Source organism: Acomys minous (assembly GCF_964271855.1).
Source record: "Acomys minous genome assembly, chromosome: 11".
In the NCBI taxonomy this organism is placed as follows: Eukaryota; Metazoa; Chordata; class Mammalia; order Rodentia; family Muridae; genus Acomys; species Acomys minous.
The window spans coordinates 53,662,196-53,689,277 of record NC_140492.1 but is presented as its reverse complement, the minus strand read 5'-3'; the positions used below and the strand labels follow the sequence as shown (position 1 = coordinate 53,689,277).

The following is a 27,082-nucleotide window of genomic DNA, read 5'->3' as shown; positions in this document are numbered from 1 at the left end:
CAAGGAGCAGACGCAGAGCGGCTTCCGGTGAGGCGGTGCCTTCCGCACCGGGCAGGCGGAAGGGGCGGTACTTACGAACCCAGGCGGGGAGGCTGAGGACGCTGCGACCGGAAGGAGCATCTCCGGAACTGCCTGGCGCTGCCGGCCTGCGGGGGAGGCGAGGAACGGAAGGAGCATCTCCGGAACTGCCTCGCGCTGCCGGCCTGCGGAGGAGGCGAGGAACGGAAGGAGCATCTCCGGAACTGCTCCGGGCTGCCACTCGGCCGGTATTCTAGAAAGACTCAGGCAAATCCTGTGTGCATCCTCTTCTACCCCTAGGATTGTAGGACTTCCTCCTAGGGTAGCGAGGGTTCAGCAGTTCTCACTGTGTTGTGTTTGACCGCGGTTCTGCGTGCTCCTCACAGAAATGTTTCAAGCAGGAACTTAGAGGGAAACTATTAGTTTCTTTTCCCTAAATTATGGCCGTGGAATTTTTTTAAACCCTGAGGTAACAAAAGAGGCGTTGGGCCAGCTGTAGGGTTCCAAGTATAAGCCTGCTCCCCCGGCGCCACTCCCCAGTACCCTCGACTTGTCTCCCTTCGGAGGCCAGAAGCGCAAGGGCCCGGGCTTAAATGGACCCCAAATGCCTAACGCACATCGAAGATGACTTAAGCAAGAGCAGCAAATATTATTCTAATTTCAGACCCACAGCCAAGAACTCACTTTTAGGAGCTCTGCTGGGAATATCCCCTTTTCTGATATGTTTTCAAAACAGGAAAATAGAGGAAAGACTTACCTGGGAAGGAAAATTGGCCGAACGCTTCACCTCTTCTCTTAACTTTGGCAATAATGACTCTGTTCTTTCATAAATACATCTGTTAATCACAAAAATAATAAAGGAGGCATTCCCGTGGAGTTTAGGGACATTAATAAGCAAAAATAAATGGATAAATCCAGTCCTATGAAGATGAACATAAGTTAGTAAAACAGTGTGTGTGTGTGTGTGTGTGTGTGTGTGTGTGTGTGTGTACTGCTTGGAAGGATAAGCATCAAATTGTAAGTAATTACAAATGCCTTCCAGAAGGAGAACAAGGAGTTTTCTGAGCAGGGAGAGGGATGAAAGAAAATTAAATTTTGTTTTACTTATTTATTTATTTATTTTTTGAGACCAGGCTGGTCTCAAGCTTATGATCCTCCTGCTTCCACCTTTAGGATGCTAGAATATTTTTAGAATATTTTTCTATAGTTTATATATAAAGAGATTTTAAAAAGTTAACTACAGATTATCTCTCTGGTTATATAGATACTACAATCTTTATGGCATGCACATGATTTTAAAACAATAACCGGGTCATTTTGTAAATAGGATTTTATATCCTTTCTTAAAACTGGCTTTATAAACTACTAACATGACTCTGTGTGTTCACATACATTAACTCTTCCACAATAAGCTAACTTCTAGTTTGAGACAATAAAAGTATAGAGGCCCTGGTGTCCAGATGCTCTCCCGCGGCTTCAAACTTAAAACTTTTTAAGAGGAGAGATTCACTGACATTTTTTTTAAAGGACAGGTAAACAAAGCTTGACACTTCATAGAGCTGAATGTGTCCTGAGTGCCCATTTACACAGTGACAGCTAAGGGTTAGAGAATGTGCACCAAGAGGAAGTAGTTAATATGCAAGGGCCATCGGACTCTCCAGCAGAGATTAACAGCAGACAGCAGCAAGGGTCAAAGGAGATAGGATGATAGGACCCTGTGTAAATTCATCAAAGTAAATTAAGATGGGAGGGATGAAAACAGGAAGGGTTGGGACAAAGACAGAGAAATCCAAAGGCAGCTGCTGTGTGGTCCATTCAAGAAGATAGAGATAGCATCTGGACAGCTAACTTTATGTCATCTTGGCTGGACCACAGCACCCAGATAGTGGTTTAGCTGAGATTCGCCTTTATCTCAGAGAACAATGAGTAGAAAAGCATATGCTTCATGATGTGGGCAGGCCCCGTTGAATCAGTTACAGATCTTAAGAGGAAGAAGGCTGTGCGTCCCCTTGGAAAAAGAGAATTCTGCTGACTGGACCGCCTTAGGACCTCCTCAGGGACTCCAGACGGGCAGCCCACCCTGCAGACTTGGAGTCTGCCAAACCTCTCGATGTAGAAACCTAGTCCTCCGGCCCTCCCTTCTTTCCTCTTTCTATCTGTTTGAGACAGGTTTTACTATGTAGCCCTAGCTGGCCTGGTACACCAGGTTGGCTTCAAACTCAGAGGAATCTTCTTGCTTCTGTCTCCCAAATGCTGTGGTTAATAAATCCAGTTCTTAAAGTTAGTCTCTCTCTGTCTGTCTCTTTTTCTCTCTGTGTATCTCCCTCTCTCTCTCTCCCTCTCTCTCTCTCTCTGTCTCTCTGTCTCTCTCTCTCTCTGTTTCTTTCTTTGCTTGTAGTGATTCTGTTTGCTTACCTAACAGTCTTCAAACATCAGCCTAGGTCTAATTTCCTCCATAGACTTTTTCTGAGTTTAATGTTTTCTGTATCACATTTATCAACCTGTACCTCGAATAGTCAGTCTTCTTCATCATGTTCTTTGCAGCCTAATTCTATTCTGGTCCACTAGACACCAAATTGCTTTAATTTTAAAAAAAGCCATAAAAAAAGGATAAAACAAAGCTAGCTGGGCATGCTAACAACCCTGTAATCCTAACATTAGGGAAGCTTAGCCAAGAGGACCTTTAGTTTGAGGTCAGCCTGGGCTACACAAGGAGGCTGCACCTCAGAATAGAAAACCGAAAAGCAAAGACACAGGTTTAGCTTAGCATTTCCTTCCTGAAGAATGCACAGTTGCTGGGCCCAGTGTTAAGTTGAACCAGGTCCCAAGTTGTGAGACTGTATCATTGGCCTTCTTTCTAACTTCCTCTCTTACTAAGACATTGTAAACATACCATATGTAAGGCTACAAATCCCAGAGAAGACTTAGGAAAAGACTAGAAGAATAACTCACCAAGCAAAACGTGCTTTCTGGACACCAGCCCTGGGGAACCCTTAAGAAAATAATAGAGTACACCAGATATGGTAGAATACATTTTAATCCCATCACTCTGGAGATAGAGACAGACAGACAGACCTCTGTGAGGCCATGTAGTCTAAATGGTGAGTTCCAGGCCAGCCAGGGCTGCATGGTCTTAATTTTTTTTTTTTTTTGAAGACTAATAGGACAGAATATAGTCAGATGTGGTGGCCTGTGCCCATAACCGCAGCATTTGGAAAGCTAAGGCAGGCATGACAGGAGTACACTATCAACCATGCTGCAAAACAAGTTTTGGGGATATTCTGGAGTACAGAAGGAGACTCTGCCTCAATACAACAGCAAAAATAGAACGCGCTTGTCCATAAGAGTAGTTTAACTCATCAAATGTTCTCTTCATGGGAGTGTTTGTTCAACCCATCACATTCTAACGAGGAAACCCAGGCCAGGGAGGAGAGTGCCTCAGAGTTTGGGACACACACACACACACACACACACACACACACACACACACACACCAGGCCTGGAACCCAGGGGACACACACACACACACACACACACACCCCAGGCCTGGAACCCAGGGTTAGCCCTTCCATTCCCCATACTGCCACTTAGAAAAATGATGTAAAATGGCTTGTAACTGAATATTAAAGTAAAAGGCACAAAGCCTGATTTTTTAAAATATTCTATGTTCCTCGAGTAGGCTTAAGCATTCTTTCATGACTATGTAAAAGTAGTATTTAAAGAAAAATATTAGCAGGGTGGCGGTGGCGGCAGCAGCAAATGCCTTTAAGCCCAGCACGTGGGAGACAGAAGCAGGCAGAGTTCTGTTGAGTTCAAGGCCAGCCTGGTCCACAGAGCTAGTTCAGGGACAGCCAGGGCTATCCCAAAAGCCCTGTCTTGAAAAACCAACCAACCAAGCAAACTATATAAAAAAGCAAAACTTAGATATGCCCCCTCATGTTAAGAAGTGGGCAGTAATTCCAGAGTGTACACATGGGGAGGCTTGGTGGCAGAGACGCTTGATGAACCGCTGTCTGAATATGAGGGAAAGACCCTTCGAAGCAGAACAGAAAGACAGCCGGGAAAGTCCTTGTTGCTGCCCCTGGCAGCCTCCCCCAGTGCAGTGGCTTGTTTCCAGAGGCCAGGGCTTCCCAACCTTTGATAGTAACCTGCCAGTACATTTTGAAATCTTCTCTGGTGACTTCCTAACAAGTGGCCTCCGTTACTGCCTTTCTCCCCCGCCCCATAACCATTATTTCTTATTTATTCTGTTTGAAATAATTTTTTAATTTTTATTTTTTAAATAATTTATTCAGATTACATCCCAATTGTTATCCCCTCACTTGTATCTTCCCGTTTCCCCCTCCCTCTTCTACCCTATCCCCCTCCCCTAGACCTGTGACAGAAGGGGTCCTCCTCCCCCACCATATCATCACAGCCTATCAGATCTCATCTAGATAGCCTGCTTCCCCTTCCTGTGAGTGCCACCAGGCCTCCCCACCAAGGGGAAGTGGTTGATAGCATCAGAGTTCACGTCAGAGGCAGTCCCTGCTCTCCACACAACCATGGAGAATGAGCTGACCATTGGCTAGATCTGAATAGGAGGTCTAGGTTTTCTGCATGCATTGTCCTTGGTACAACAGTTTGTGCAGAACCCCCTGGGTCCAGATCCGCCAGTCTTGATGTTCTTCTTGTGGAGTTCCAGTGTAATATAAAGAATCTACGTATAGCTAAACCAAGCAAGTGAAAGACTTGTATGAAAAACACTTCAAGTCTCTGAAGAAGGAAATTGAAAATGATATCAGAAGATGGAAAGATCTCCCTTGTTCGTAGATCGGGAGAATTAACACAGTAAAAATGGCCATCTTACCAAAACAATTTACAGATTCAATGCAATCCCTATCAAAATACCTATACAATTTTTTTTAAAGAACTTGAAAGATCAATTCTCAACTTTATATGGAAAAAAAAAACCCAGAGTAGCTAAAACAATCCTATACAATAAAAGATCCTCTGGGGGAATCTCCATCCCTGATCTCAAGATGTGCTATAAAGCAACAGTAATTAAAAACAGCATGGTACTGGCATAGCAATAGGCTGATTGATCAATGGAATTGAATCGAAGATCCAGAAATAAGTCCATTCACCTATGGGCACTTGATTTTTGACAAAGAAGCTAAATCTATACAATAGAAAAAGGATAGCATCTTCAACAAATGGTGCTGATCTAACTGGATGTCTACATGTAGAAAAATGCAAGTAGATGTGTGTTTATCCCCAAGCACAAAACTCAAGTCCAAGTGGATTAAAGACCTCAACATAAAACCAGATACACTAAATCTGTTAGAAGAAAAAGTGGGGCAGAGCCTTGGACTCACAGGCACAGGAGACAACTTCCTGAAGAGAACACCAATAGTCCAGGCTCTAACAGCAGCAATTAATAAATGGGATCTCATGAAACTGAAAAGCTTCTGTTAAGGCAAAGGACACTGTCAGTAGAACAAAGCGACAGCCTACAGACTGGGAAAAGATCTTCACTAATGTCTTCACATCTGACAAAACATTGCTGCCTTCTTGCTTTCGCTGTGTTTCCCATGGGTAGGGAGGCCTGCCTGGCTCCCCAAACCCACTTCATTTCCCAAGCTTGCAAGTGGCCTTCCACGCTCCAGCCACAGGCACACCCCGAGGGCCTTCACTGGGCACTGGGCTCTCAGCAGATGAGAACAAAGCCTTCAGGGGAAAACAAAAGCAATGAGTGATTTTTCTTCCATGCCCACAAGGCCCCACTGCCTACGCTGACCCACCTGGACCCTGCACAGTAGGTCTGCTCTCACTGCTGTTTCTAGAAGACTCCTGGACACATGCAGTAAAGGAAATTCTAGAAGGAGACATTTAGTTGCTTTGTCTTTCCAACCTGTTGTTCCTCCCTCAGAGGTGTCAGAGGTGCTCCTCGGGTCTCCTACTCCATCCTAACGTGCTCTTTGAAGAGAACCCCTGAAGCTTAGGATGGGGTACCTTTAAAGAACCAACAGGCCATCTGGGGAGCCACTCAAAGAACGCCCTTAAGAAATAAGGGGGGGGGCGGGCGTGGTGGTGCAGGCCTTTAATCCCAGCACTTGGGAGGCAGAGGCTGGTGGATCACTGTGAGTTCAAGGCCAGCCTGGTCTACAAAGTGAGTCCAGGACAGCCAAGGCTACACAGAGAGACCCTGTCTCAAAAAACCAAAAAAAAAAAAAAAAAAAAAAGAAAGAAAGAAAAAGAAAAAAGAAAGAAAGAAGCGGGGGAAGGGGAACGAAAAGAAAAAAGGGAATAAGCCGGAGGCTCGGAAGAGATGCCGTCTGAGGCTGTGTAGTAATATGAGCCCCACCCTCCTGCACAGCCTCCCTGTGACCAGGTCCCCTCCCATGCTCAAAGGGCGGTTACATACAGCCTCACAAGATATTCATGAAATACTGGGCTAGTACAGCAGACAAAGAGAACATTCTGGGTAACTATATTAATATATAGTTCTAAATGTGGAGGCAACTCAATAGAAGAAGATGGGGAGAGGGCAATTTCAGAACCCATGGAAAGGCTAGGGATGCTATCCAGTTGCTTGCTATGTTCATTGGTGATGACTTGTGTGTGTAGCCAACTGAATAGTTTAAATGTGTTGTTTTTACTTTCTGTATTTCTGTCTCTCCCTGTCTCTGTCTCTCACTGTCTGTCTGTCTCTCTCTCTGTCTCTCTCCATCTCTCTCTATCTCTCTCTGTCACTCTTTCTGTCTCTCTCTCTCTCTCTCTCTCTCTCTCTCTCTCTCTCGTGTGTGTATGTGTGTGTGTGTGTGTGTGTGTGTGTGTGTGTGTGTGTGTGTGTGTGTATGTTGTTTGGTTTTTTTAAGACAGAGTTTTTCTGTGTAGCCCTGGCTCCCCCAGAACTTACTCTGTAGACCAGACTGGCCTTGAACTCAGAGATCCACCTGCCTCTACCTCCCGAATGCTGGGATTACAGGCATGCACCACCATGTTTGGCTGTTTTGTTTGTTTGTTTTTAGTATATTTTAATCTCAGCAAAGTTTGTTTGTTTGTTTTTAGTATATTTTAATCTCAGCAAAGTTATTAAAAGTCAATAATCCCATACATAAATTTAAAAATCATGCCCTCCGTAGAAAGAATTAGTGCAAGGGAAAATCCACTTCTTACTCAAGTCATGTAATTTCTCTTTAGTTTTATGAACAGAATTAAGTTTCTTTTTTAATAAAATCTGGAAACCATGACCTTTTGTTCAAGATCATAATTATAATATGCTGTTGTGAAGACAAAATAAAAAGCAACTGTCTGGTTCACTTTTCGGTGGGCGAGGGGGGGTTATGCAGGGAGGATAAAGGAAAGAGTAAGAGGAGGGAGGGAGGGAGGGAGGGAGGGAGGGAGGGAGGGAGGAGAGTAAGTACTTCCTGGGTAAATGGCTGGCCTAGGCTATAAGAGCACTACCAAGTCTTTAACAGGCTGTGCACTCTCCGCCCATTCAAGCTCACATTCGTGGTGACCACACTATTTCCAGAACACTAAGACCTCTGATTTTTTCCTACTCCTTGACTATTGTCTCTGTATTCCCCTCTCTCAGAGAAAATGAAATCAGAAAGTAAAAGGAGTGTCCTTTGCACCTCTGTTCTATAGAGCATGGCATGCGGTGTGACAGCCTGAAATCCTGCAACCAGGGACCAGTCAACTTCCAGGGTCAGCAAAAGGCCCAAGCAAGAAGCCTCCAGAATGTTTTCCCATCAATAAGATTCAGTTTGGGTGACAGGGAAATGTTTCTTTTTAAATAGAGGCAAAGCCTAAATCCTCACACTGTAGGTAAAATTTTTTGGGGGAAAAATACACAAAAGAGTAAAAAAAAAAAAACCTAGAGATTGATTTTCTTAAAATTGGGCCAGGTGTGGTGGCACATGCCTTTAATCTCAGCACTTGAGAGGCAGAGGCATGTGGATCGTTGTGAGTTCGAGGCCAGCCTGGTCTACAAAGCGAGTCCAGGACAGCCAAGGCTACACAGAGAAATCCTGTCTCAAAAAACCAAACCAAAACAAAATTTATCAGGTTTACAGCCTTTGAAGAGAATGCCCACGGGGGTTACAGCTTCCTGCCTTCGCTTTGTCCTGGTGATTCTTATGGCTAAGCAGAGTGTGGCTTACAGGTGCCAGCAAAAGGTGGGCCCCCTGGGTCACCTCAGCTGGCTGCTGCTTGCTGTAGCCAGGCCTGACACATAAGGGCAGTTTCAACATGACAAAGCCTTCGCTCACTCACCTCTTCCTCTTGGATGATTGCCGTTGTTTCCTGTCCTGAGGAAACCATGGGTCTCAGACTCCTGTCACACTTCTCCACATGTCCTTCAGTTAATCAGATTTCTGTGCCGTCAGCAACACTGAAAAAATATAGGTTATAGAACAGCTTAAATTATAAATTTTTTTCTTGGTCAGAAAAACCTGTTTTTCTAGTAACATTAGACATTTTAGACATCTCTCCATGTAGCCACACTCTCGCCCCCACAGCTGCTATCGTTTCTTTTTCCCCCTCTATAAATTTCCTCTGCTTCAGAAGGAAAACCCTCTGCCTCTAACATAGTCTCTAGGTTCCTGGCTAGAGACAACGATGCCAGTGAAAATTTAAAAACTTGAGTGGATAGATGATGAAGAAGAGAAATGAAATCCAATACAAAAAATTTTTTACCAAATTGATGGCTAGATGGCAGTGGTTAGCCCACCCCCCCCCCCAGGACCATCTGGGAGCCTTGTCAATAGGAGGGCCTTCTAGGTGGGTCAGAAGCCACGGTGCAAACGGTAAGCTCAGGCCAGTCGACATGTGCAAAGAGATTCACTGTTCGGCATGGCTGGCCCACTCTTCTACGGGTCCTTCCAAATTCCATGTGTAAGATCCCCGGGATGTCGCTCAGTGGTGGTGGTGGCTCAACACCTTTAATCCCAGCACTCAGGAAACAGAGGCAGGTGAATTTCTGTGAGTTCAAGGTCAGCCTGGTCTACAAAGAGAGTTCCAGGAGAACCAAGATTACAAAGAGAAACCCTGTTTTGGGAAGAAAAAAAAAATCCCAGGTGTGTCAAACTAGTTGCAGAGAGCAGTTGTAGGGGGGAATGGAATTTTCTTCACCCCATCCCTTGACGCTTTCCTTGTGCTGCCTGAGCTGCACTAGCTGTGGTAAGGTGAATGGAGCATGGTCTTTGAGGATGGGCAAGATGCAAATGCAGTTAGAATGCTCTAGTAGACAGGATCTCTCTCTCTCTCTCTCTCTCTCTCTCTCTCTCTCTCTCTCTCTCTCTCTCTCTCTCTGGTTTGCTTTGGTTTGGTTTTCGAGACAGTGTCTCTCTGTGTAGCCTTGGCTGTCCTGGACTCACTTTGTAGACTAGGCTGGCCTCGAACTCACAAGGATCTACCTTCTTCTGCTTCCCGAGTGCTGGGATTAAAGGCGTGTGCCACCCACGGCTCGCCAGGAGACACTCTCTTAAACATGCCTACTACACAGGAGCCAGGCAGCCTGTTCCCACAGTAACCTTACCATAGGTGGGAAAGAGTAACTCTGAGCATGAAGACAGAACTCAGGACCAGCGTAGAAACAGCCAGGACAGCTCACACATGGCTGTCCAGGTAAAGCCAGTGACCGTGCCACCTCACCCCCTCTACCCCCCCCCACCCCCGTGCCCCAACTCCCCCCAACCCCAAACCCCCTCCCCCATGCTTCCTCTTCTTAGATCCTAAAACTCTCAATTTGGTGAGGCCTGCCTGCTGGGTGACTTGCTGGGTCACTCAAAGAGCAAAGGAGCTTTAGTAAAGGGAAGTTACAAAGGGGAAATTCTGTCTTTCTGTTGCTTTAGTAACAGACAGCTAGAGAAGAGCAGCTAGTCAGTGGGTCCCATCTTTTGATTTTTTAAAACAAAAGAAAAAAATCTTCAGCAAGTAAGTAAATACATTTACTTTTTTTTTTGTGCTTGTTTGTTTTGTTTTTCAAGACAGGGTTTCTCTGTGTAGCCTTGGCTGTTCTGGACTCGCTTTGTAGACCAGGCTGGCCTCAAACTCACAGCGATCCCCCTGCCTTTGCCTCCCAAGTGCTGGGATTAAAGGCGTGCCTCACCATGCCCGGCTATACATTTGCTTTTTATCATACTGTGGGATACCTCAGTAGAACAAGTTTTCATCAACTTTATTAGATATGCATTTTTTAAAGGCAAGGTCTCTTGTACGCCAGGCTAGCCTCCAGCTTGCTATGTAACACAGGATGTGCTGGAACTTCTGAGTCTCCTGCCTCCACCTCTCCAGTGCTACCACACTGTTTATACAACACTGGGAGTCAGACTCAGGGCTCTGGCATTTTAGGCAAGCATTCTACCTGCCAGGCTACATCCTCAGCCCCAACTCCTCAACTTCACCGCTTTAAAACAAACACGCAATCGTAACTCACCCTCAGAGGAGTCTCCCGTGGCCTTGTATCGTCACGGCTGTGGCATTCCAGCACTGTTAGAAGAACACCATCAGAATTCTTTTGCCTTTCCTAGATGCTAGCGAATGTTTTGTAGGCTCAACCTGACGTTTTCTAACTAACAAACTGCTGATGATAAAGCCTCTTCAAGCTAATTGACTGGCTCTAGGATACCTCCGAAAGAGGAGATGCACTCACTGCGCCAACTGCAGATGTGACCTCCGAAAGAGGAGATGCACGCACCGCGCCAACTGCCGATGTGACATCTTTCATTTTCATTTCTCAATTTTGATATTTACTGGGGAAAAAAACCATAAACAGCCTCTTCACCTCTAAAAGTCTGAATAGGACTTCACATCAAATAGTCAGAATAAGTGGTATTTGAAATGTGTCTTTTCTTTCCTCCTTTTTTATTGGTAGACCTCTTTGTTGATTGATATCCTTGTAGGACTTACTAAGTTTAAGGTCTGAGTTTTTTTTTTTTTTTGTTTTGTTTTTTGGGGGAGGCGGTTGGTTGTTTGGTTTGGTTTGGTTTTTGGTTTTTCAAGACAGGATTTCTCTGTGTGTAGCCTTGCCTGTCCTGAACTCACTTTGTAGACCAGGCTGGCCTTACAACAACCAGCCTGCCTCTGCCTCCTGAGTGCTGGGACTAAAGGCCTGCGTCACCACGCCCAGCAAGATCTGAGACTCTTGATTTCCTGTTTTAATGTATAAAGAAGTCATTTCCTCACCAAAACACAGCCTTGGACAAATAGGCTTTTGCCAGTCACTCTGTGTTTCTGCGTGTGTCCAGAATGGAAGGTAAGCTTCCTTGGAGTGGCTGGTTTGTGAAATGCGGGAGGCAAGTGGGGGTTCTCACTGTGTTCTGATCATGTTAGCCACACCCACCCACCCCTATCCCCCACCCCGCCCCCAAGCAGAGAATCCTTTCAGCCAGTTGTGGCAGGTTCTCAGAACAAGCCTGGACTAGTCACCTCCCCGAGTTTCCTCGACCTTTGAGTTCCTCCCATGGCCACACCCTGATTTAGAAGCCACCCAGACTAAGAACTCTCATCTGGAGAGCGTTTTTTTTTTTTTTTTCACTCACAGTAAGTGACTGAGCGGACTCTTACTAGTTTCTTTTTCAGGTTGTGAAAGTAGACCTTCGGAGATTCAAGAGCTCCGTTCCATCTCTGTGGACCAGTAGAACTAACTGTCTTCCACATCTGCTTGGGGTGTACTGCCCAGGCTTCTCTTCTACTCTGTTTCATAGTGTTTGTGAGCCTCGGAGGTGCCCAGGCTCCCTAGGCTCTAGATTCCTGGCTCCCGGCATCTATCCAAAGCAGCTGAAGCTATGGGTTGCCAGCTGATGCGGGACACACCTCTCCTCAGACTCGCTTGTCTCTTTGTGCTGCTGTTTGGACTTTTTCAACTGTCTTCAGAAGGTAAGGAGGGAACCTTCAGTAACTTGACTTAAGCTCGCTGGGATTTTGAGGAAGATGATGTGGTTCTGTGTGCTGTGTCCCTCCGTCCACTCTGTGTCCCTCTCCTTCGGCTCACTTTGTGGAACTGGAGGGTCCTTCAGAGTGTCCCCAGAATATTTCAAAGCTAAGGAGTTCCGGTTTGAAGAGGTAAAAGGACATGTAGGGTCACACAGCAAGTTAGAAACCACAAAGCCAGAACTTCAATTTTTGTCTGTCTGTTTTTCGAGACAGGGTTTCTCTGTGTAGCCTTGTCTGTCCTGGACTCGCTTTGTAGACCAGGCTTGGCCTTGAACTCACAGAGATCTGCCTGCCTCTGCCTCCGGAAGTGCTGGGATTAAAGGCGTGCACCACCAGGCCTGTCTAAGAATCTCTATTGTAACACAGGGGTGGGGACAGTGTTAACAACACATAAAACCAAAGGGCAGCTCAGAGCTGTGGACGCCTCCATCAGCATTAGGTGTTCAGTAACATGTCTGGGAACAGCATTGGTCTGGGAGTCTGGTTTCCAAAGTTTGTTTCTACATTACAGCTCAATTAATGCGGTCTCCCTCAAGGACAATGGTGATCTTTTCCATCTGGGGCAGGATGGGTAGCTGAGACATTTCTTAGTGTGAAATATTTCTCTTAGTAGTTCTTCTTAAGCTTCGCTTTCTTCCCACATGTCAACACTGATGTCCGGCAGCTAAAATTTAGCATAAAATCATTCATTTAGTTATTTCTCCCCCCCCCCCCACCAGACAGCGTTTCTCTGTGTAGCTATGGCTGTCCTGGCCTCGCTTTGCTGACCAGGCTGGCCTCAAACTCACAGAGATCTGCCTGCCTCTGCCTCCCCAAGTGCTGGTGCCACTGCGCCCGACTTTTTTCTTCTAGTTATTTCTAACTGGCTGTGTGTTTCTTATGGGTTCTTCACAGGATACTTTGTTCTCAAGGTGAATCTGTTTCTTCGTCTCTTCTGTCTCACCGAAGCTGGGCTTCTGGCACTATCAAGAAGGGCGGGGGCTCTGGGAAGGTCAGGGTGTACTCAGAGCACCATGTCCTGCATGACTTTTTTTTTTTTTTAATGGGGCAACTGGTACATGTGGCTTTCTTAGGGTTGGAAAACAAGAGATCTGCTTTCTAAGGAGTAGCATGTAAGTCGGGTTCTCACAGATAAGAAGGAAGCTAGAAAAAAAATAGAAAAAAGAAGAAGAAGAAGAAGAAGAAGAAGAAGAAGAAGAAGAAGAAGAAAGCTAGAGTGCCACAAGCCATGCAGAAACTGGCCTCTCAGAGGCTCTTCTGTAAAGATGCTCACCTCGAACCCTGCTCAGAATCTCTAAGATTGTGAGAGACAAGGAGAGTAAGGGAAGCCTTGAAATGTGCATAGGAGGCCGCCCAAAGCGGCAGCGGTTTGACCTTTTCTGTCTCGAGTTGCCAAACTTGGTTGCAGAATGCCAAAGACCCATGACTTAAGTGCTAGCTTGAATACCCAGTTCTGTACGGGGTCAACGCATCCAGCAATTACCCAGCTGCAATCTTTTTTCCTGGAAGATAGGGAAGCGCTCCCAAACTCAAGTCTTTAGGAGAAACTACACAAACCCAGAAGTGTAGTTCTAGGCTGGGAGGAGGCAGGTGGGGGTGGAAAAAACTTTCAGAAAGAGAGAAAACTGACCACCAGGTGTGGTGGTGCACGCCTTTAATCCCAGCACTTGGGAGGCAGAGGTAGGCGGATCGCTGTGAGCTTGAGGCCAGCCTGGTCTACAAAGTGAGTCCAGGATGGCTAAGACAACGCAGAGAGACCCTGTCTCAAAAAACCAAGAGAAAGAGAGAGAAAGAGAGAGAGAAAAAGCGGGGGGGGGGGGGGGGAGGGGGGGCAGCTTGGCAATTGTACCAGAAAAATTAGTCAACATTAAGGAAGAGTGATACATTTTTAGCCATTAAGGAAAGTACCATGTGCCATAGCTACATCCAGTTCCTGCGGTGCCGAGTCAAAAACCAGTCCTTGACCGCCTCGGTTCTGAATGGCCACCTTACCCCAGAGGTAGTTGAGCCTGGGACTCATGTCTTCGAATGGGTTTGCGTATGTATGTCCTGGAACTCAAGAAATATGAAAAGTAGGAGGAGGTCCTGACAACCAACACCCATGATCTGAAGGGAGGGAGCAGCGTGGCTGGAGGAGCAGATCTAATGGAGGCGGATGGTGACAGAGCATTCCGGGCAGGGTACCAAAGTGGCAAACCGCTTAAGTATCCCCTCTCTCCCTTTTTTAGACAGGGTTTCATATTGCCTCGGCTGGCTGACTAAGTGATAATCTATGGCTTTGAACTCTCCATCCTTCTGCCTCCACCTCCTGAGGATCCCAGGCATCTACCACTCTGCCCAGTTTATTCAGTATTACAGATGAAACCCAAGGCTTCCTGCATTCTTGGCAAGCACTCTGCCAGTTTAGCTACACTGCAACTGTCTGGTCTCACTATTGTTGTTGTTTTATGGTTTTTTGAGACAGGGTTTCTCTGCGTAGCCTTGGCTGTCCTGGACTCACTTTGTAGACCAGGTTGGCCTCAGACTCACAGAGATCCACCTGCCTCTGCCTCTCCAAGTGCTGGGATTCCAGGCTTGTGCCACCTTGCTCTGTCTCACTCTTTTTAAGCATTTAATTCAACAAATGTCAGTCCGTGTCTGGGCACAAGACACATTTATTGGTGCTGGCTCTTTCCTTGACGTAACTCGTGGCGATCATAGCATTGCATCTGTGACTGCTGCAGAGGGGAGAACTTGGAAGAGAAGGCATGGTTCGGAGCCACCATTGTCACCTGCTGAGGACCTGTTGATGGACAGTGGCGGCTACTGCAGGACCAGAAGGGAGCCAGACCTGGGACCCAGGCTCTCAGGTCACCATGGGGGGAATCTGAGCACTGGAAGGGTATGGGAGAGTTTCAGAGGGGGCGTTAGCACTGTCTATCTGAGCGCTGTCCATACATGAATTATGCGTATCTATCACCTGGGGGTTTTGTTAACCCTCCGTCTCCGGTACAGGGGATTTTTTCAGAGAAGTGAAACTATTTTGTATACTACTATAATGATGTAACTATGAATCATAGACGTTTCAAACCCGTAGAACGCACACCACCTAGGGGGGCATGCTAAACTGTGAGTTTGGGTGAAAATGATGTGTCAGCACAGGTTCATGGACTATAGGAAAAAACTGTGTCTCTGCTGCCCAGGATACTGCTTAAAGGTGAGGGCAGGACCGGTCTGTGGGGATCCTTCATGCTTGTCCCGCCGTGCTGGGAACCTAACACTGCTCTGAAAAATGCTTTTGAAATACTTTATGTTTTGGTTTCCAGAGTCAGGATCTCCCTCTGTACAGCTCAAGCTGGCTTCGAAGTCAGTATGTAGCTCAGGTTTGCCTCAGCCTCCAGAGTAGCAAGGATTATATACGTGAGCTACTGTGCCCACATGCAGACAGAATACCATATAAATAATAAGTAAATAAATCTTTAAAAAGAAAAATTTTTCCTTTAAATGCTGCTTCTGCTGAGGTGAGTTTGGAATGGGGCCTGAGAATTCTGTATCTCTAGGGTCCAGGTGAGATGTAAGCTTGTACGTAAAGGACATTTAAAGAAAAACATGAAATGTGGATTCTGCCAGGTTAGCACATCTGTAATCCTAGCTACTGTGGAGGTTGAGTGGGAGGATCAAAAGTTCAAGGCCCTCTCAGAGCTATAGAGTGAACTCAGGGCTAGAATGGACAACTTAGTGAGGCCCTGCCTTAAAATAAAAAGTATAGACCAGGATGTAGCCCGCTGAGTAGAGTGTTTCCCAACATACACGAGGCTCTAAGCTTCATCTCTGGCAAGGTATAACCCGGGCATGGTGCCACATGCCTGTGATCCCAGCACTTGGGAGGTATAGGCAGGAAGATGAGAAATTCAGAGTCACTCTCAAGGACATGGTGAGTTTGAGACCAGTCCCTATCTTTAAAAAAAAGGGGGGGGGGGAGGTATGGAGGAAAGCTGCAGACACAGCCCATGGGTGAGTGCTTGCCTAGCATGCATGAGGCACTGTGTTCAATTCTCCAGGACTGAGAAACACAAAAAAATCTTGAGTTGCTGAAGCCAGAGAAAGGCTTGTAAAGCAGTCAGGGTAATTGTGCAAACATCTAACAGGAAGATGTTTCTGGAGCCAAACGTATATGCGGATGTGATGGTTTTGATGAAAAGAGAAGGGGCTGGAGGGAAGGGGATGGACGAGACATGTGCAGTATGGAGCTGGTGAGGATGTGAGTGGTCTGTGGTCCCTGGGAGTCAAGAGAGAGGATGGTGATGTAAGATAATGCAGGGCTGTTTTGGAGCTGGGCATGGACCACACCTTCAATCCTGCCCTGGGTCAGGAGGCCACATGCTGGTGGCATGGTCCCCTTCTCCCCTACTCCTCTCCAGCTGTTGGCACCCAGGGAAAGTTGACCTCTCTCCTCCCCAAGACAAAACCCAGCCACATCCTCTCTGACCTCAGGTTTCAGACCTCAGGCAGAAACATATGACCGTGTTCCAGAAGCTGGTGGCTAGGAAGCAGCCGTCAGCAGAGCGTAAGGGACCAGCCTTTCCTTCAGGGCTAGGATCACTTAAGGGCGGCTTAGCTCTACAGGCTGAGGAGAAGCTCCCTGCAGAAGCTGCTCATAGATGCATTAGGGACTCCAAGGTAGAAAAAAAAACACACAAATGTCCTCAAAATGTCACAAGTAACGACTTCTCACCAACCCCCCGACACACACACACACACACACACACACACACACACACACACACACACACACACACACACACACGCTGCTGTCCAAACACAACTGGCCAACACAGCTCATGAGATCTAACATCTGCCATCAGTCCCCTGATAATAGTGGTCCAAATCTCTTGGCATTCTAAGAACTTAGAATTTAAGAGAAAAATAAAAAAAGAAGATTTGATTTCTACAGAATATAAGGGACCAAGAGACCAGGACTCAAATTCTCTGACAGCTAGTATGCCAGCACACATCTTCCTGGGCTGCTGGCACCCTGCACCCTGCACCCTGCACCCTGCACCCTGCACAGGCCTAACGCCAGGCCTGCGGTATTCACTTAATGAACAGCTTAGTAGTGCCCCATAATACATATCCATAGAAAGGACTGTGCACAACCATCAGCAGTCTCCCATCCAAGTACTAACCAGACCCAGCCCTGCTTAGCTTCCAAATGCAGACGAGATCGGGCACATTTGGTGTGGTATGGCTGTAGACCCAAATATCACCATTAACACCTCCAAGTATTAGGGTGATAGGTAGTATTTCTGTGATCCAGCACTAAGACCCTTGCCCAGGGCCCTTGGCTGCCAAGGCAACCTCTTCATGTACTGCTGTAGTTACTTAGACTTTAGAAAGGAACATCAGTCCTGTGTGGAAGGGGCATGCAAGGTGTGTGGGGGTGTGGTGCATGCCTCTCTCTGTGTGTGTGTGTGTGCGTGCATCACACCTCACATGTGGAGAGTGAAGGAAAACCTGTAGGATTTGGTTCTCTCCGCCATGAGGGTCCAGGGATGGAATTCAGGTTGTCAGGCTGAGCATAAAGTGCCTTTACCAACTGAGCCATCTCATTGACTTTATTTTACTACTTTTATAACTTCCAACTTTCCTTCAGTATTATAAAATTCAACTTTTTTTTTGGACAGGGTTTCTCTGTGTAGTCTTGGCTATCCTGGACTCACTTTGTAAACCAGGCTGGCCTCGAACTCACAGAGCTCTGCCTGCCTCTGCCTCCCAAGTGCTAGGATTAAAGGCTTGTGCCACCACCACCCGGCTAAAATTCAAATTTTAATTGTATTTATTTTCTTACTTTCACCTAAAACACCCTTTTCTGAAAAATATATAAGTGTGCACATTGATAGTGCTCAGTTTAGATGTTGGGCTGCTTTTTTTTTTTTGTAAGTTTTGTGTTTTGTTTTGTTTTTTTTTAACATGGTGTCTCACTATGTAGCTCTGGCTGTCCTGAAACCCAATACGTAGACCAGGTAACCTGAAACTCACAAAGATCCACCTGCCTCTGCCTTCTAAGTGGTTAAAGGCTTGCCCCATCATGGCTGGCTGATGGCACTCTTAAAAAAGGAAAAAAAGAAAACCAGCACTCAGGAGGCAGAGGCAGGCAGATCACTGTGAGTTCGAGGCCAGCCTGGTCTACAAAGGGAGTCCAGGACAGCCAAGGCTACACAGAGACACCCTGTCTTGAAAAGCCCCCCACCCCCCAAAAAAAGAAAAATGAAAATAAAAAATAAATAAATAGAGCTTATGTCATCTGAAAGGTTTTAAAATTCACCATTTTAAAGTGAACAGCTCCAATGTGTCATACCGCTAATGGAGCCACAGCTACTCTGTAGTATTTTCATCACCTCATAAGCAGCCACTCTTCCTTGACACCCTGCCTTCGTCTCCTAGCAACCACTACTCTGCTTCCCCTTCTCTAGGACCAAGCCCATTCTGGCTATTTCTTATAGTGGAAGCATACACCCTGTGGTGTTGTGCGTCTGGCTTCTTTCCTTTAGTACTGTGTTTGGAGTTCATTTATGTTTTGTACTTATTGGAGCATCATTGGTCTTCGTGGCTAATGACACACTGCTGGAGAATGAGTTCCGAAATCACGTGCTGTTTGTCTAAAGCCCGTGGTCTTTACGTCTGCTGCCTAGCAGCTTCCTCTCCTAGAAGATGTCGAAGGGGTCAGGAAAGGCAGGGGCTGAGGCTAACGGCTTAATGTCCCCAGTTTGCCACCCAGAGGAGCACTGTACACATGCTCATTAAAATAAGCAGAAGCCTCAAGGAGGCAGAGGCAGGCAGATCTCTGTGAGTTCGAGGCCAGCCTGGTCTACAAATCAAGTCCGGAACAGCCAGGGCTACAGAGAGAAACACTGTCTGGGAAAAACAAAAACAAAACCAAGCAACTAACCAACAACAACAAAAGTAGGCAGAGCTGCCTCCTCCTTCTGCCCGTTTCCTCTAATGGCCTTGGCTCCTGCAGCTGCTGATGACTAGGAAGGGCCTAGCTGTGCTCCCCAAGCCAGCTGTGGGCCTTCTTTTCAGACCACACAAGAGTTTCTTTAGTTCCATTCTATATGGTCAGAAGAGCCCTATCAAAAACCTTTATTAGGGGGCTGGAGAGATGGCTCAGAGGTTAAGAGCACTGACTGCTCTTCCCGAGGTCCTGAGTTCAATTCCCAGCAACCACATGGTGGTTCACAACCATCTATGATGAGATCTGGTGCCTTCTTCTGGTGTGCAAGCATACATGTAGTCAGAATACTGTATACATAATAAATTAACCTTTTAAAAAAAAAACCTGTTTAGGGCTCACAAGATGACTCTGCAGGTAAACGCTTGTTGTAGAGGCCTAATGATCTGATTAAGCCCCACAGTCTACAGGGAAGGGAGAGAACCAGTTCCTGAGATCTGTCCTCTCATCTCCACACCCATGGCATGCATACACACACACACACACACACACACACACACACACACACAGTGTGTTTTAAAATCTAGCATCTCAGTTAACACGCACCTTGCTTCCTTCCCAGGTTGGCTGTGGTAGGTATGTACAGTAGGGAAGATAGCACACCCACCCTGCAGAAGTGAACCGGGAGCCCAAGGAACCTTACCCAGTTTCCCAAAGTTATGCTTCTAACTCACCCTGATCCACGTTCCTAGTACTTAGCTAATGCATTCGGCAAGTATGCACTTCATACCTTCTAGGCCCAGTTCTCAACACTGCAGATGTGGCAACAAGCAAAACAGACAGAGCTTCTCATATGGACTCGTGTGTCATTTACATATACACGTACATGTATATCCCACGTGTAACCTGTGTCAGCTGGAACAAGACTGGTGACAAAGCCACATGTACCAGCATACACTTGGGTATTTTGTTTGTTTGTTTGTTTGTTTTGTTTTGTTTTCGAGACAAGGTTTCTCTATGTTATCTTGGCTGTCCTGGACTCACTTTGTAGACCAGGCTGACCTCGAACTCACAGTGATCCGCCTGCCTCTGCCTCCCCAGTGCTGGGATTAAAGGCATGCGCCACCATGCCTGGCTTGTTACTTTGTTGTTGTTTGTTTGTTTTTTTAATTAAATTCATTTATTTATTCACTTCACATCCTGAACACAGCGCCATCTCTCCACTCCTCAAAGTCCCACCCTCCCACTGTTTTCTCCCTTTCTCCTTTCCCCTTAGAAAAGGGGAACCCCCACCACCAACCCACCCCAACATACCCAGTCACATCAGGACTAAGCACATCCTCCTCCACTGAGGCCAGATAAGGCAGCCCAGCTAGGGGAGAATGATCCAAAAGCAGGCAACTATGTCCATGTCAGAGGCAGGCAGGCCCCACTCTACTTGCTAGAGGACCCACGTGAAAACCAAGCTGCCCATCAACTACATATGCGTAAGGAGCCTAAGTCCAGTCCATGCGTGCTCTTTGGTTGGTGGTTTATAGTCTCTGTGAGCCCCCGTGGGCCTAGGTTAGTTGATTCTGTTCATCTTCTTGTGGAATTCTTGTCTGCGCCAGGTCCTTCTGTCCTTCCCCCGACTCTTCCACAAGACTCCTTAAGCTCTGTATTATGTTTAGCTGTGGGTCTCAGCATCTATGTCAATCTGCTGCTGGGTGGGGCCTCTCAGAGGACTGTTCTGCTAGGCTCCTGTCTGCAAGACTAGCAGAGTATCATTAATAGTGTCAGGGGTTGGCTCTTCTCCTATGGGGTAAGTCTTGGGTTGGGGCCAGTCATTGGTTGGCCGTTCCCTCAATCTCTGCTCCATCTTTATCCCTGCACATCTTGTAGGCAGGGTAAATTTTGAGTCGAGGGTTTTGTGGGTAGGTTGGTGTCCCCCTCCCTCCACTGGAGGTCCTGCCTCGCTAGGAGGTGGCCACTTCAGCCTCCATGTCCCCTGCTGCTAGGATTCTCAGCTAGAGTCACTGTCCTATCCTTCCATGAGCTTACCTTGTCTCAGGACTCCAGCTTGCCTCAGAGATTCCCCATCTCAGTTTCCCTTCTCTTTCCCAGCCCTCTCACCTCCCACTCCTGCTCTCCCCACATCTGACCCCCACTCCCCCCCCACTCCCTCTCCTACCTGATGTCTATTCTATTTCCCCCTTCTGAGTAGGATTCAGGCATCTTCCCTTGGGCCCTCCTTGTTACTTATCTTCTTTGGGTCTGTGGATTGTAGTATAATTAGCCTGTACTATACGGCTAGTAACAACTCATAAGTGAGTACATACCATGTGTGTCTCTCGGCTAATAACAACTTATAAGTGAGTACATACCATGTGTGTCTCTCCAGGTCTGGATGACCTCGCTCAGGATGATATTTTCTAGTTCCATCCACTTGCCTTCAAATTTCATGTCCTTGCTTTTAATAGCTGAGTAGTATTCCATTGTGTAAATTTACCACAATTTCTGTATCCATTCTTCAGTTGAGGGACATCTAGGTTGTTTCCAGTTTCTGGCTGTTATGAATAAAGCTGCTATGAACATATTTGAGCAAGTGTCCTTGTGGTATGGTGGAGCCTCTTTTGAGTAAATGCCGAGGAGTGGTCGAGCTAGGTCTTGAGGCAGAACTATTCCCAATTTTCTGAGAAAATGTGGCATATACTTGCAATCATAGCATTCAGGAGGCTGAGGCAGAAGGACTGATGAGTTTAAGGCCAGATAAAACAAGTGCTGGGGCACATAGAGATATACAGCATAGTTCATCTAAAAAACAAAACAAAAAATATCGAAGACAGAGATCTCAGGGACAGGGCCTAAGGAGAGGCTAGACTGATGGTGCTAGAAGGAGCTGTTTGAGACAGACAAAGCTTTTCTGAGTAGGGAAACACCTGTCCAGAGTGACGTGAGCCCTGGACCATGTGGACCTCTGAGGAAGACACTGGCTTCTCTCATGTCCCAGGCATGGAGAGTTAAGTAAGGTGTCCTGTTTGACCATTCACTCCTGCTTTGTCTGGGGTGGTGAGGTGCCAAGTGGCATGCCCAACAAACTCAGAGATCCATTAAGGCTTCAGCAACCTGCATCCCCTCCAGAGTCGCCAACACAGACAAAAGCCTACCAAGCTGTTTCTTCTATTTTCTCATTGCTTGGGCACAAGAGTGGGAGGCTGGTTCCTGTGGGAATTTCCAAGTCACACAGGAAAGTTTTGGTTCCTCTTTCAGTCTGGTTCTTTCTCAGCATCTGGGTGTGATGAGTGGGGCCTCAGCTGGGAATGGGGAGCAGCCCATTGATGCAGTGCTGTGACCCTTCGAGAGACATCCACATTTCTTTTCATGTGACTGAAAACAAAACAAAACAAAAACTCCTCAGGAACCGCCATTGAAAGGAGACAGTTTTCCTTTTGCTTATGATTTCTTGTTTGTGTCATCAGATGTCAAAACCTTCTGGAATAGTGTGTACTATGATGTGGGAACAAGCAGTTCTGGGGAGAGGATACCCCATTATTTGGAGCCCAAAGAAGAAATGAGCTGTTTCATGTTACTGTGTTCTTCAGGTTCCAGCAAGACCAGAGCACTATACAGCCTATATGATCCCAGAGCACTATACAGCCCATATGATCCCAGAGCTCTATACAGCCCATATGATCCCAGAGCTCTATACAGCCAATGTGATCCCAGAGCTCTATACAGCCCATATGATCCCAGAGTGCTATACAGCCCATATGATCCCAGAGCTCAATATAGCCCATATGATCCCAGAGCACTATACAGCCAATGTGATCCCAGAGTGCTATACAGCCCATATGATCCCAGAGCTCAATATAGCCCATATGATCCCAGAGTGCTATACAGCCCATATGACTCCAGAGCTCTATATAGCCCATATGACTCCAGAGCACTATACAACCCATATGATCCCAGAGCTCAATACAGCCCATATGATCCCAGAGCTCAATATAGCCCATATGATCTCAGAGCTCTATATAGCCAATGTGATCCCAGAGCTCAATATAGCCCATATGATCCCAGAGCACTATACAGCCCATATGATCCCAGAGCTCTATACAGCCCATATGATCCCAGAGCTCTATACAGCCCATATGATCCCTGAATGAGATTAAAGCAACCACAGAATATGATTTGGGGCAGGTGGAGGCAGAGCAGATGCTCGTGCAGAAGGTTTGGTGTCCTGGGATCCCCTCTGTGTGTGTGTCATTTAACTTAATTTGGTTGTGCCGTGCCCTGGAAAGGGCAGGAATCATATCCCTTTTACAGAGGAGAAAACAGATGTATCGGCAAACAGCTGAGCTGAGACTAGAACCTAAGTCAATGGGAGCAGATGGTCTACACTCTGTTATCCATCTTTTAGCTTTCCTGTACCCCTAAATGTGTCCAGGCCATAGCTTGATCTTTAGCTATCATAGCTCTCTGCAGGGTTGTCTTTTCACTTCTGTCACTTATGGCCTGAGGAGGAGCTGGTGACAGTCAGCAAAGTTGCCTAAAGGGGAGCCTGGGCGTCCAGCTGCCTCTAATTAGGAACACAAGCACTTTCCTAGGTGAGATAGGAAGGTGCTATTGTCCCAGATCTTGCTCTCTGGGAGAGAGAGGGCCTGGAAATGAGGCTGCACACATGAGCTTCCTTCAAGGGCATCTTTGTGGCTCTGGGGACACAAGGCAAACTAGAAACAGATGGTGGAACTTGGGCCTTAGAAGGACACTACCTCTAAGCCACAACCCAGAGGAAGTCTACTCAGATGAGGGATTTTGTGTTATTGATATGTTCTAAGAGCTTAGTGAGTTGGTGTTTACTGAAATGTTGATTTTTTTCTGGGGTATACTGATCTAGAAACATGCTGATTGTTTAAAAATTTTTTTGTCTCATATGTATGGGGATTTGTATACATGCCTATGTGTGCACCATGTGTGCCTGGTACCACAGAGGCCAGAAGGTGCCAGAACCCTTGGAATTGGAGTTGCAGGTGGCTGTGAGCCACCTCGTGGGAGCTGGGAATTGTAAGAACAGCCAGTGCTCTTAACCACAGAGCCATCTCTGCAGCCCCAGGGACCAAGTTGTCCAATGGAACCCACTTAGCAAATCCAAGCTGTAGGATAACTGCGCGCACAGGTTACAGACAGCCAAGAGAAAGACAGGTTAGAGGGGCCATCGGGTAGCTAAGAGCACAGCCATAGTCCGCAGGGGTGAGCTGGGGCCTTGTGAGTCATTCCAACCTGAAACCATGAGGTCAGTCCAAGCCTGGAAAGAAAGGGACTCTTTCTTTTTTGTTTCTTTCTTTCTTTCTTTTTTTTTAAGTTGTGTTCGTTAGAGACAAGGTCTTTTGTGGTGTAGGCTGTTCTCGCACTCTCTGTGTAGCCAAGGATAATGTTGAAATCCTGGTCTTCCTCCCTCCACATCCCAAGTGTTGGGATTACAGCCCCATAGGACTCTTCCTTTTTGTTGCTTACTTATTTGTTTGTATGCACACACATGGCACATGTGTAGAGGTCAAAGGACGGTTCTCTCCTTCCAACATATGGGCTCAAGGATCAAACTCAGGATGTCAGGGATGTTAGCAGTTGTCTTTACTCGATGACTCTATCATAAAGTGGGATGGTTCAATGGCAGGGCCAAGAGGGAGCAATGCCATGTGGACTCAGTTATTCCGGAGCTGAATCCTAAAATCCGGGGAAGCAGTTCCCTTGGTTCCTTTTCCTGTCACTATAATAAAATGGCCAGACCACAGTGACTTGCGGGAGAAAGGGTCTGTTCTGACCCACAATTTCCATGTATAGTCTGTCATGGCAGGGAAGTCACAGCAGCAGGGATGAGACACAGCTGGTCACATTGCATCCCTGCTAAGAGAACAGTAGGGATGCCTATGACCATCTCTCTCTCCCTTTATACTATCTAGGATCCAGATTAAGAAATGGTGACACCCACAGTGGGCAGGTCTTCCTGCCTTGATGAAACCAGGATAACTCCCCCATAGGCATGCCAAAAAAGCTAGTTGAATAAAAATGATGGCATGGCCACTCCAAATATGGTTAAGAAGAAGGTCTTTTTTTTTTTTTAAGATTTATTATTTATATAGTACACTGCCCCCATGTGTGCCTGCCTGCCAGAAGAGAGCACCAGATCTCATTATAGATGGTTGTGAGCCACCATGTGGTTGCTGGGAACTGAACTCAGGACCTTCAGAAGAACAGACAGTCCTCTTAACCTCTGAGCCATCTCTCCAGCCCTGAGAAGAAGGTGTTTATCGTAGCTATGAGGGAACATACTGCCGGAGGCATCCGGAATCGTCCAGGAGAGAGAGAGAGAAAGGTGCAGATTGAACACGGCCAGCAGAATAGACTGGGACCATGGGATGGGGTGTGTGTGTGGGGGGAGAGCAAGAGAGGTACAAGAGAGGAGAACAGGAGAGGGAGAAGAACTAAGAGGCCAAGAGAGCCAAGGACCAAGAGAGCACATGGCTGAAATGGCTGGATTATAGGAATCAGATGCTGGGGGAGGGAAGAGACGCTCAGGAGCTGGAGAGGGTTAGGACAGGGGGAGAGGGGTGAGAAGTGCTGAGAGGAGCCAGGGCTCTGTAACAGGTATTTGCAGTGCTGAGAGCCAGCACTGGCCCAGTGGCCATCATGGACACCACATAAGCACCACAGTAGCCATTTCTCCTGAGTTTCTTTGAACCTGACATTGGTCTCTCCGGTGAGTCTAGATATTTTCAGGTTGACAACTGACACTTAAGAGTCACTGTCTAATCTGGTGGGAGGTTCAGTGGTATTTGTTCTCCCAAATCAAAGTGTGCAGGACGAAGGTGGGAGCACTCAAGCCATATTAGTAGCAGGTTTGGTGGCTCACACCTTTCCCAGCATTAAGGAGGCTGAGGCAGGAGGATCAAGATGGTCGGGCTGAGCTACTTAGGGAGACCCTGACTCAAACAAAACAAATGCAGTGCTGTGTGTGTGTGTGTGTGTGTGTGTGTGTGCGCGCACACGTGTGAGTGTGTATGTGTATTACATGGGGAAAGAGCAGAAAAAAGGGAGGGGAAAGTTCTATTGGGTAGATTTGTATGGTTGGTTTTTTTTGTACGGAGTTTTGTTATGTGAAAAACATGGCACTGAGTAGACTATGAAATCAGACAAAAGCATCCTTGTTGCAGTATAAAAGCTAAAACAAGATGGCGGAGCACCATGCTTCATTCTACCTCTGTTGGCTATGTCAGGCATTCACATGTTTTGCTATTCTGCCCATGCCTAGATTCTGGATTGTGAGTAAACTTTGGAGATGTGTACATGATGGTATGTTTCTGTAATCCTAGTTCTTAAGAGGTTGAGGCAAAAGGATTTCCATCCATTTGAGGTCAACCAGAGCTACAAAACAAGACCCCGCCACACCCCAAATAAAATGTAATAAATTTGGAGAATAGGCCAGTTGACAAATATGCACTACAAGAATAAGGAAATGGCCTATTGTATAACCTGTTTAAAATATGGCCCTCTTTTAAATTTGTACTTTCTCTTTTCTGCCTCCTTTATTCCTTCATGATGGAGAGTCAACGGGCATGGAGTCATAGTCCCCTTTGCTGTGAACTTCCTCAGCATCTCAGAGTCTCAGCCAAGGCCTATGCAAAGTGCTATGACCTCTACCTCACAGATAAGCTGGGGTGGGGGGAGGTAGATCAATTTGCAATTGTTCCCATTCAAAGAGTGGCCACAAAGGAAATGAAAGGGAAGATATGATTGGCCCTATGATGTAGGGTACTGTCTATGAGCAAATGGCAGCACATTCTCCGGAGTTTTGGTCAATGCTATTTTTATCTTTGGGGTATCAATATGTTAGATAGAGCACGTAAAAAGTACTAGGGCCCCAGGCATGATGGTGTTTGCTTGTAATCCCAGTACTCAGGAGGAGGGGACAGGATGACCAGGAGTTTATAGTCACTCTCAGTGACATAGGGAATTCAAGGCTAGCTTGGAACAGGACCAAAACCTGCTTGATTTCAGAGAGAGTTCATATTAATCTGAAATCTTGCTTATCATTGGAAAACCCTCAAAAAATGCAGAGGCCTGGACTGTATGATAATGCTTAGTTCATGAGTCTGATCTCAGTGTTGAGTCTTGATTATCACAGAGCCAAGTTGATCTTTTATATTCAGTTGTCTTCTGCTTTCTAAACCGTGG

At 46.5% G+C, this 27,082-nt stretch overlaps 1 protein-coding gene across 3 annotated transcripts in view; it reads left to right on the top strand.

Moving 5' to 3' along the window:
* Positions 1-11,183: 11,183 nt before the first annotated feature.
* CD80 (CD80 molecule) overlaps positions 11,184-27,082 on the top strand; it is a 34,308-nt gene continuing 18,409 nt past the window's right edge. For 2 of the 3 annotated variants that reach the window (XM_084801463.1, XM_084801465.1), the window contains exon 1: positions 11,395-11,886. In XM_084801463.1, the coding sequence (XP_084657589.1) occupies positions 11,796-11,886 (91 nt within the window). In that variant the 5' untranslated portion in view covers positions 11,395-11,795. Of the gene's footprint in view, positions 11,264-11,394; positions 11,887-27,082 lie in introns of those variants that run through there. The other variant, XM_084801464.1, reaches the window with a different exon arrangement.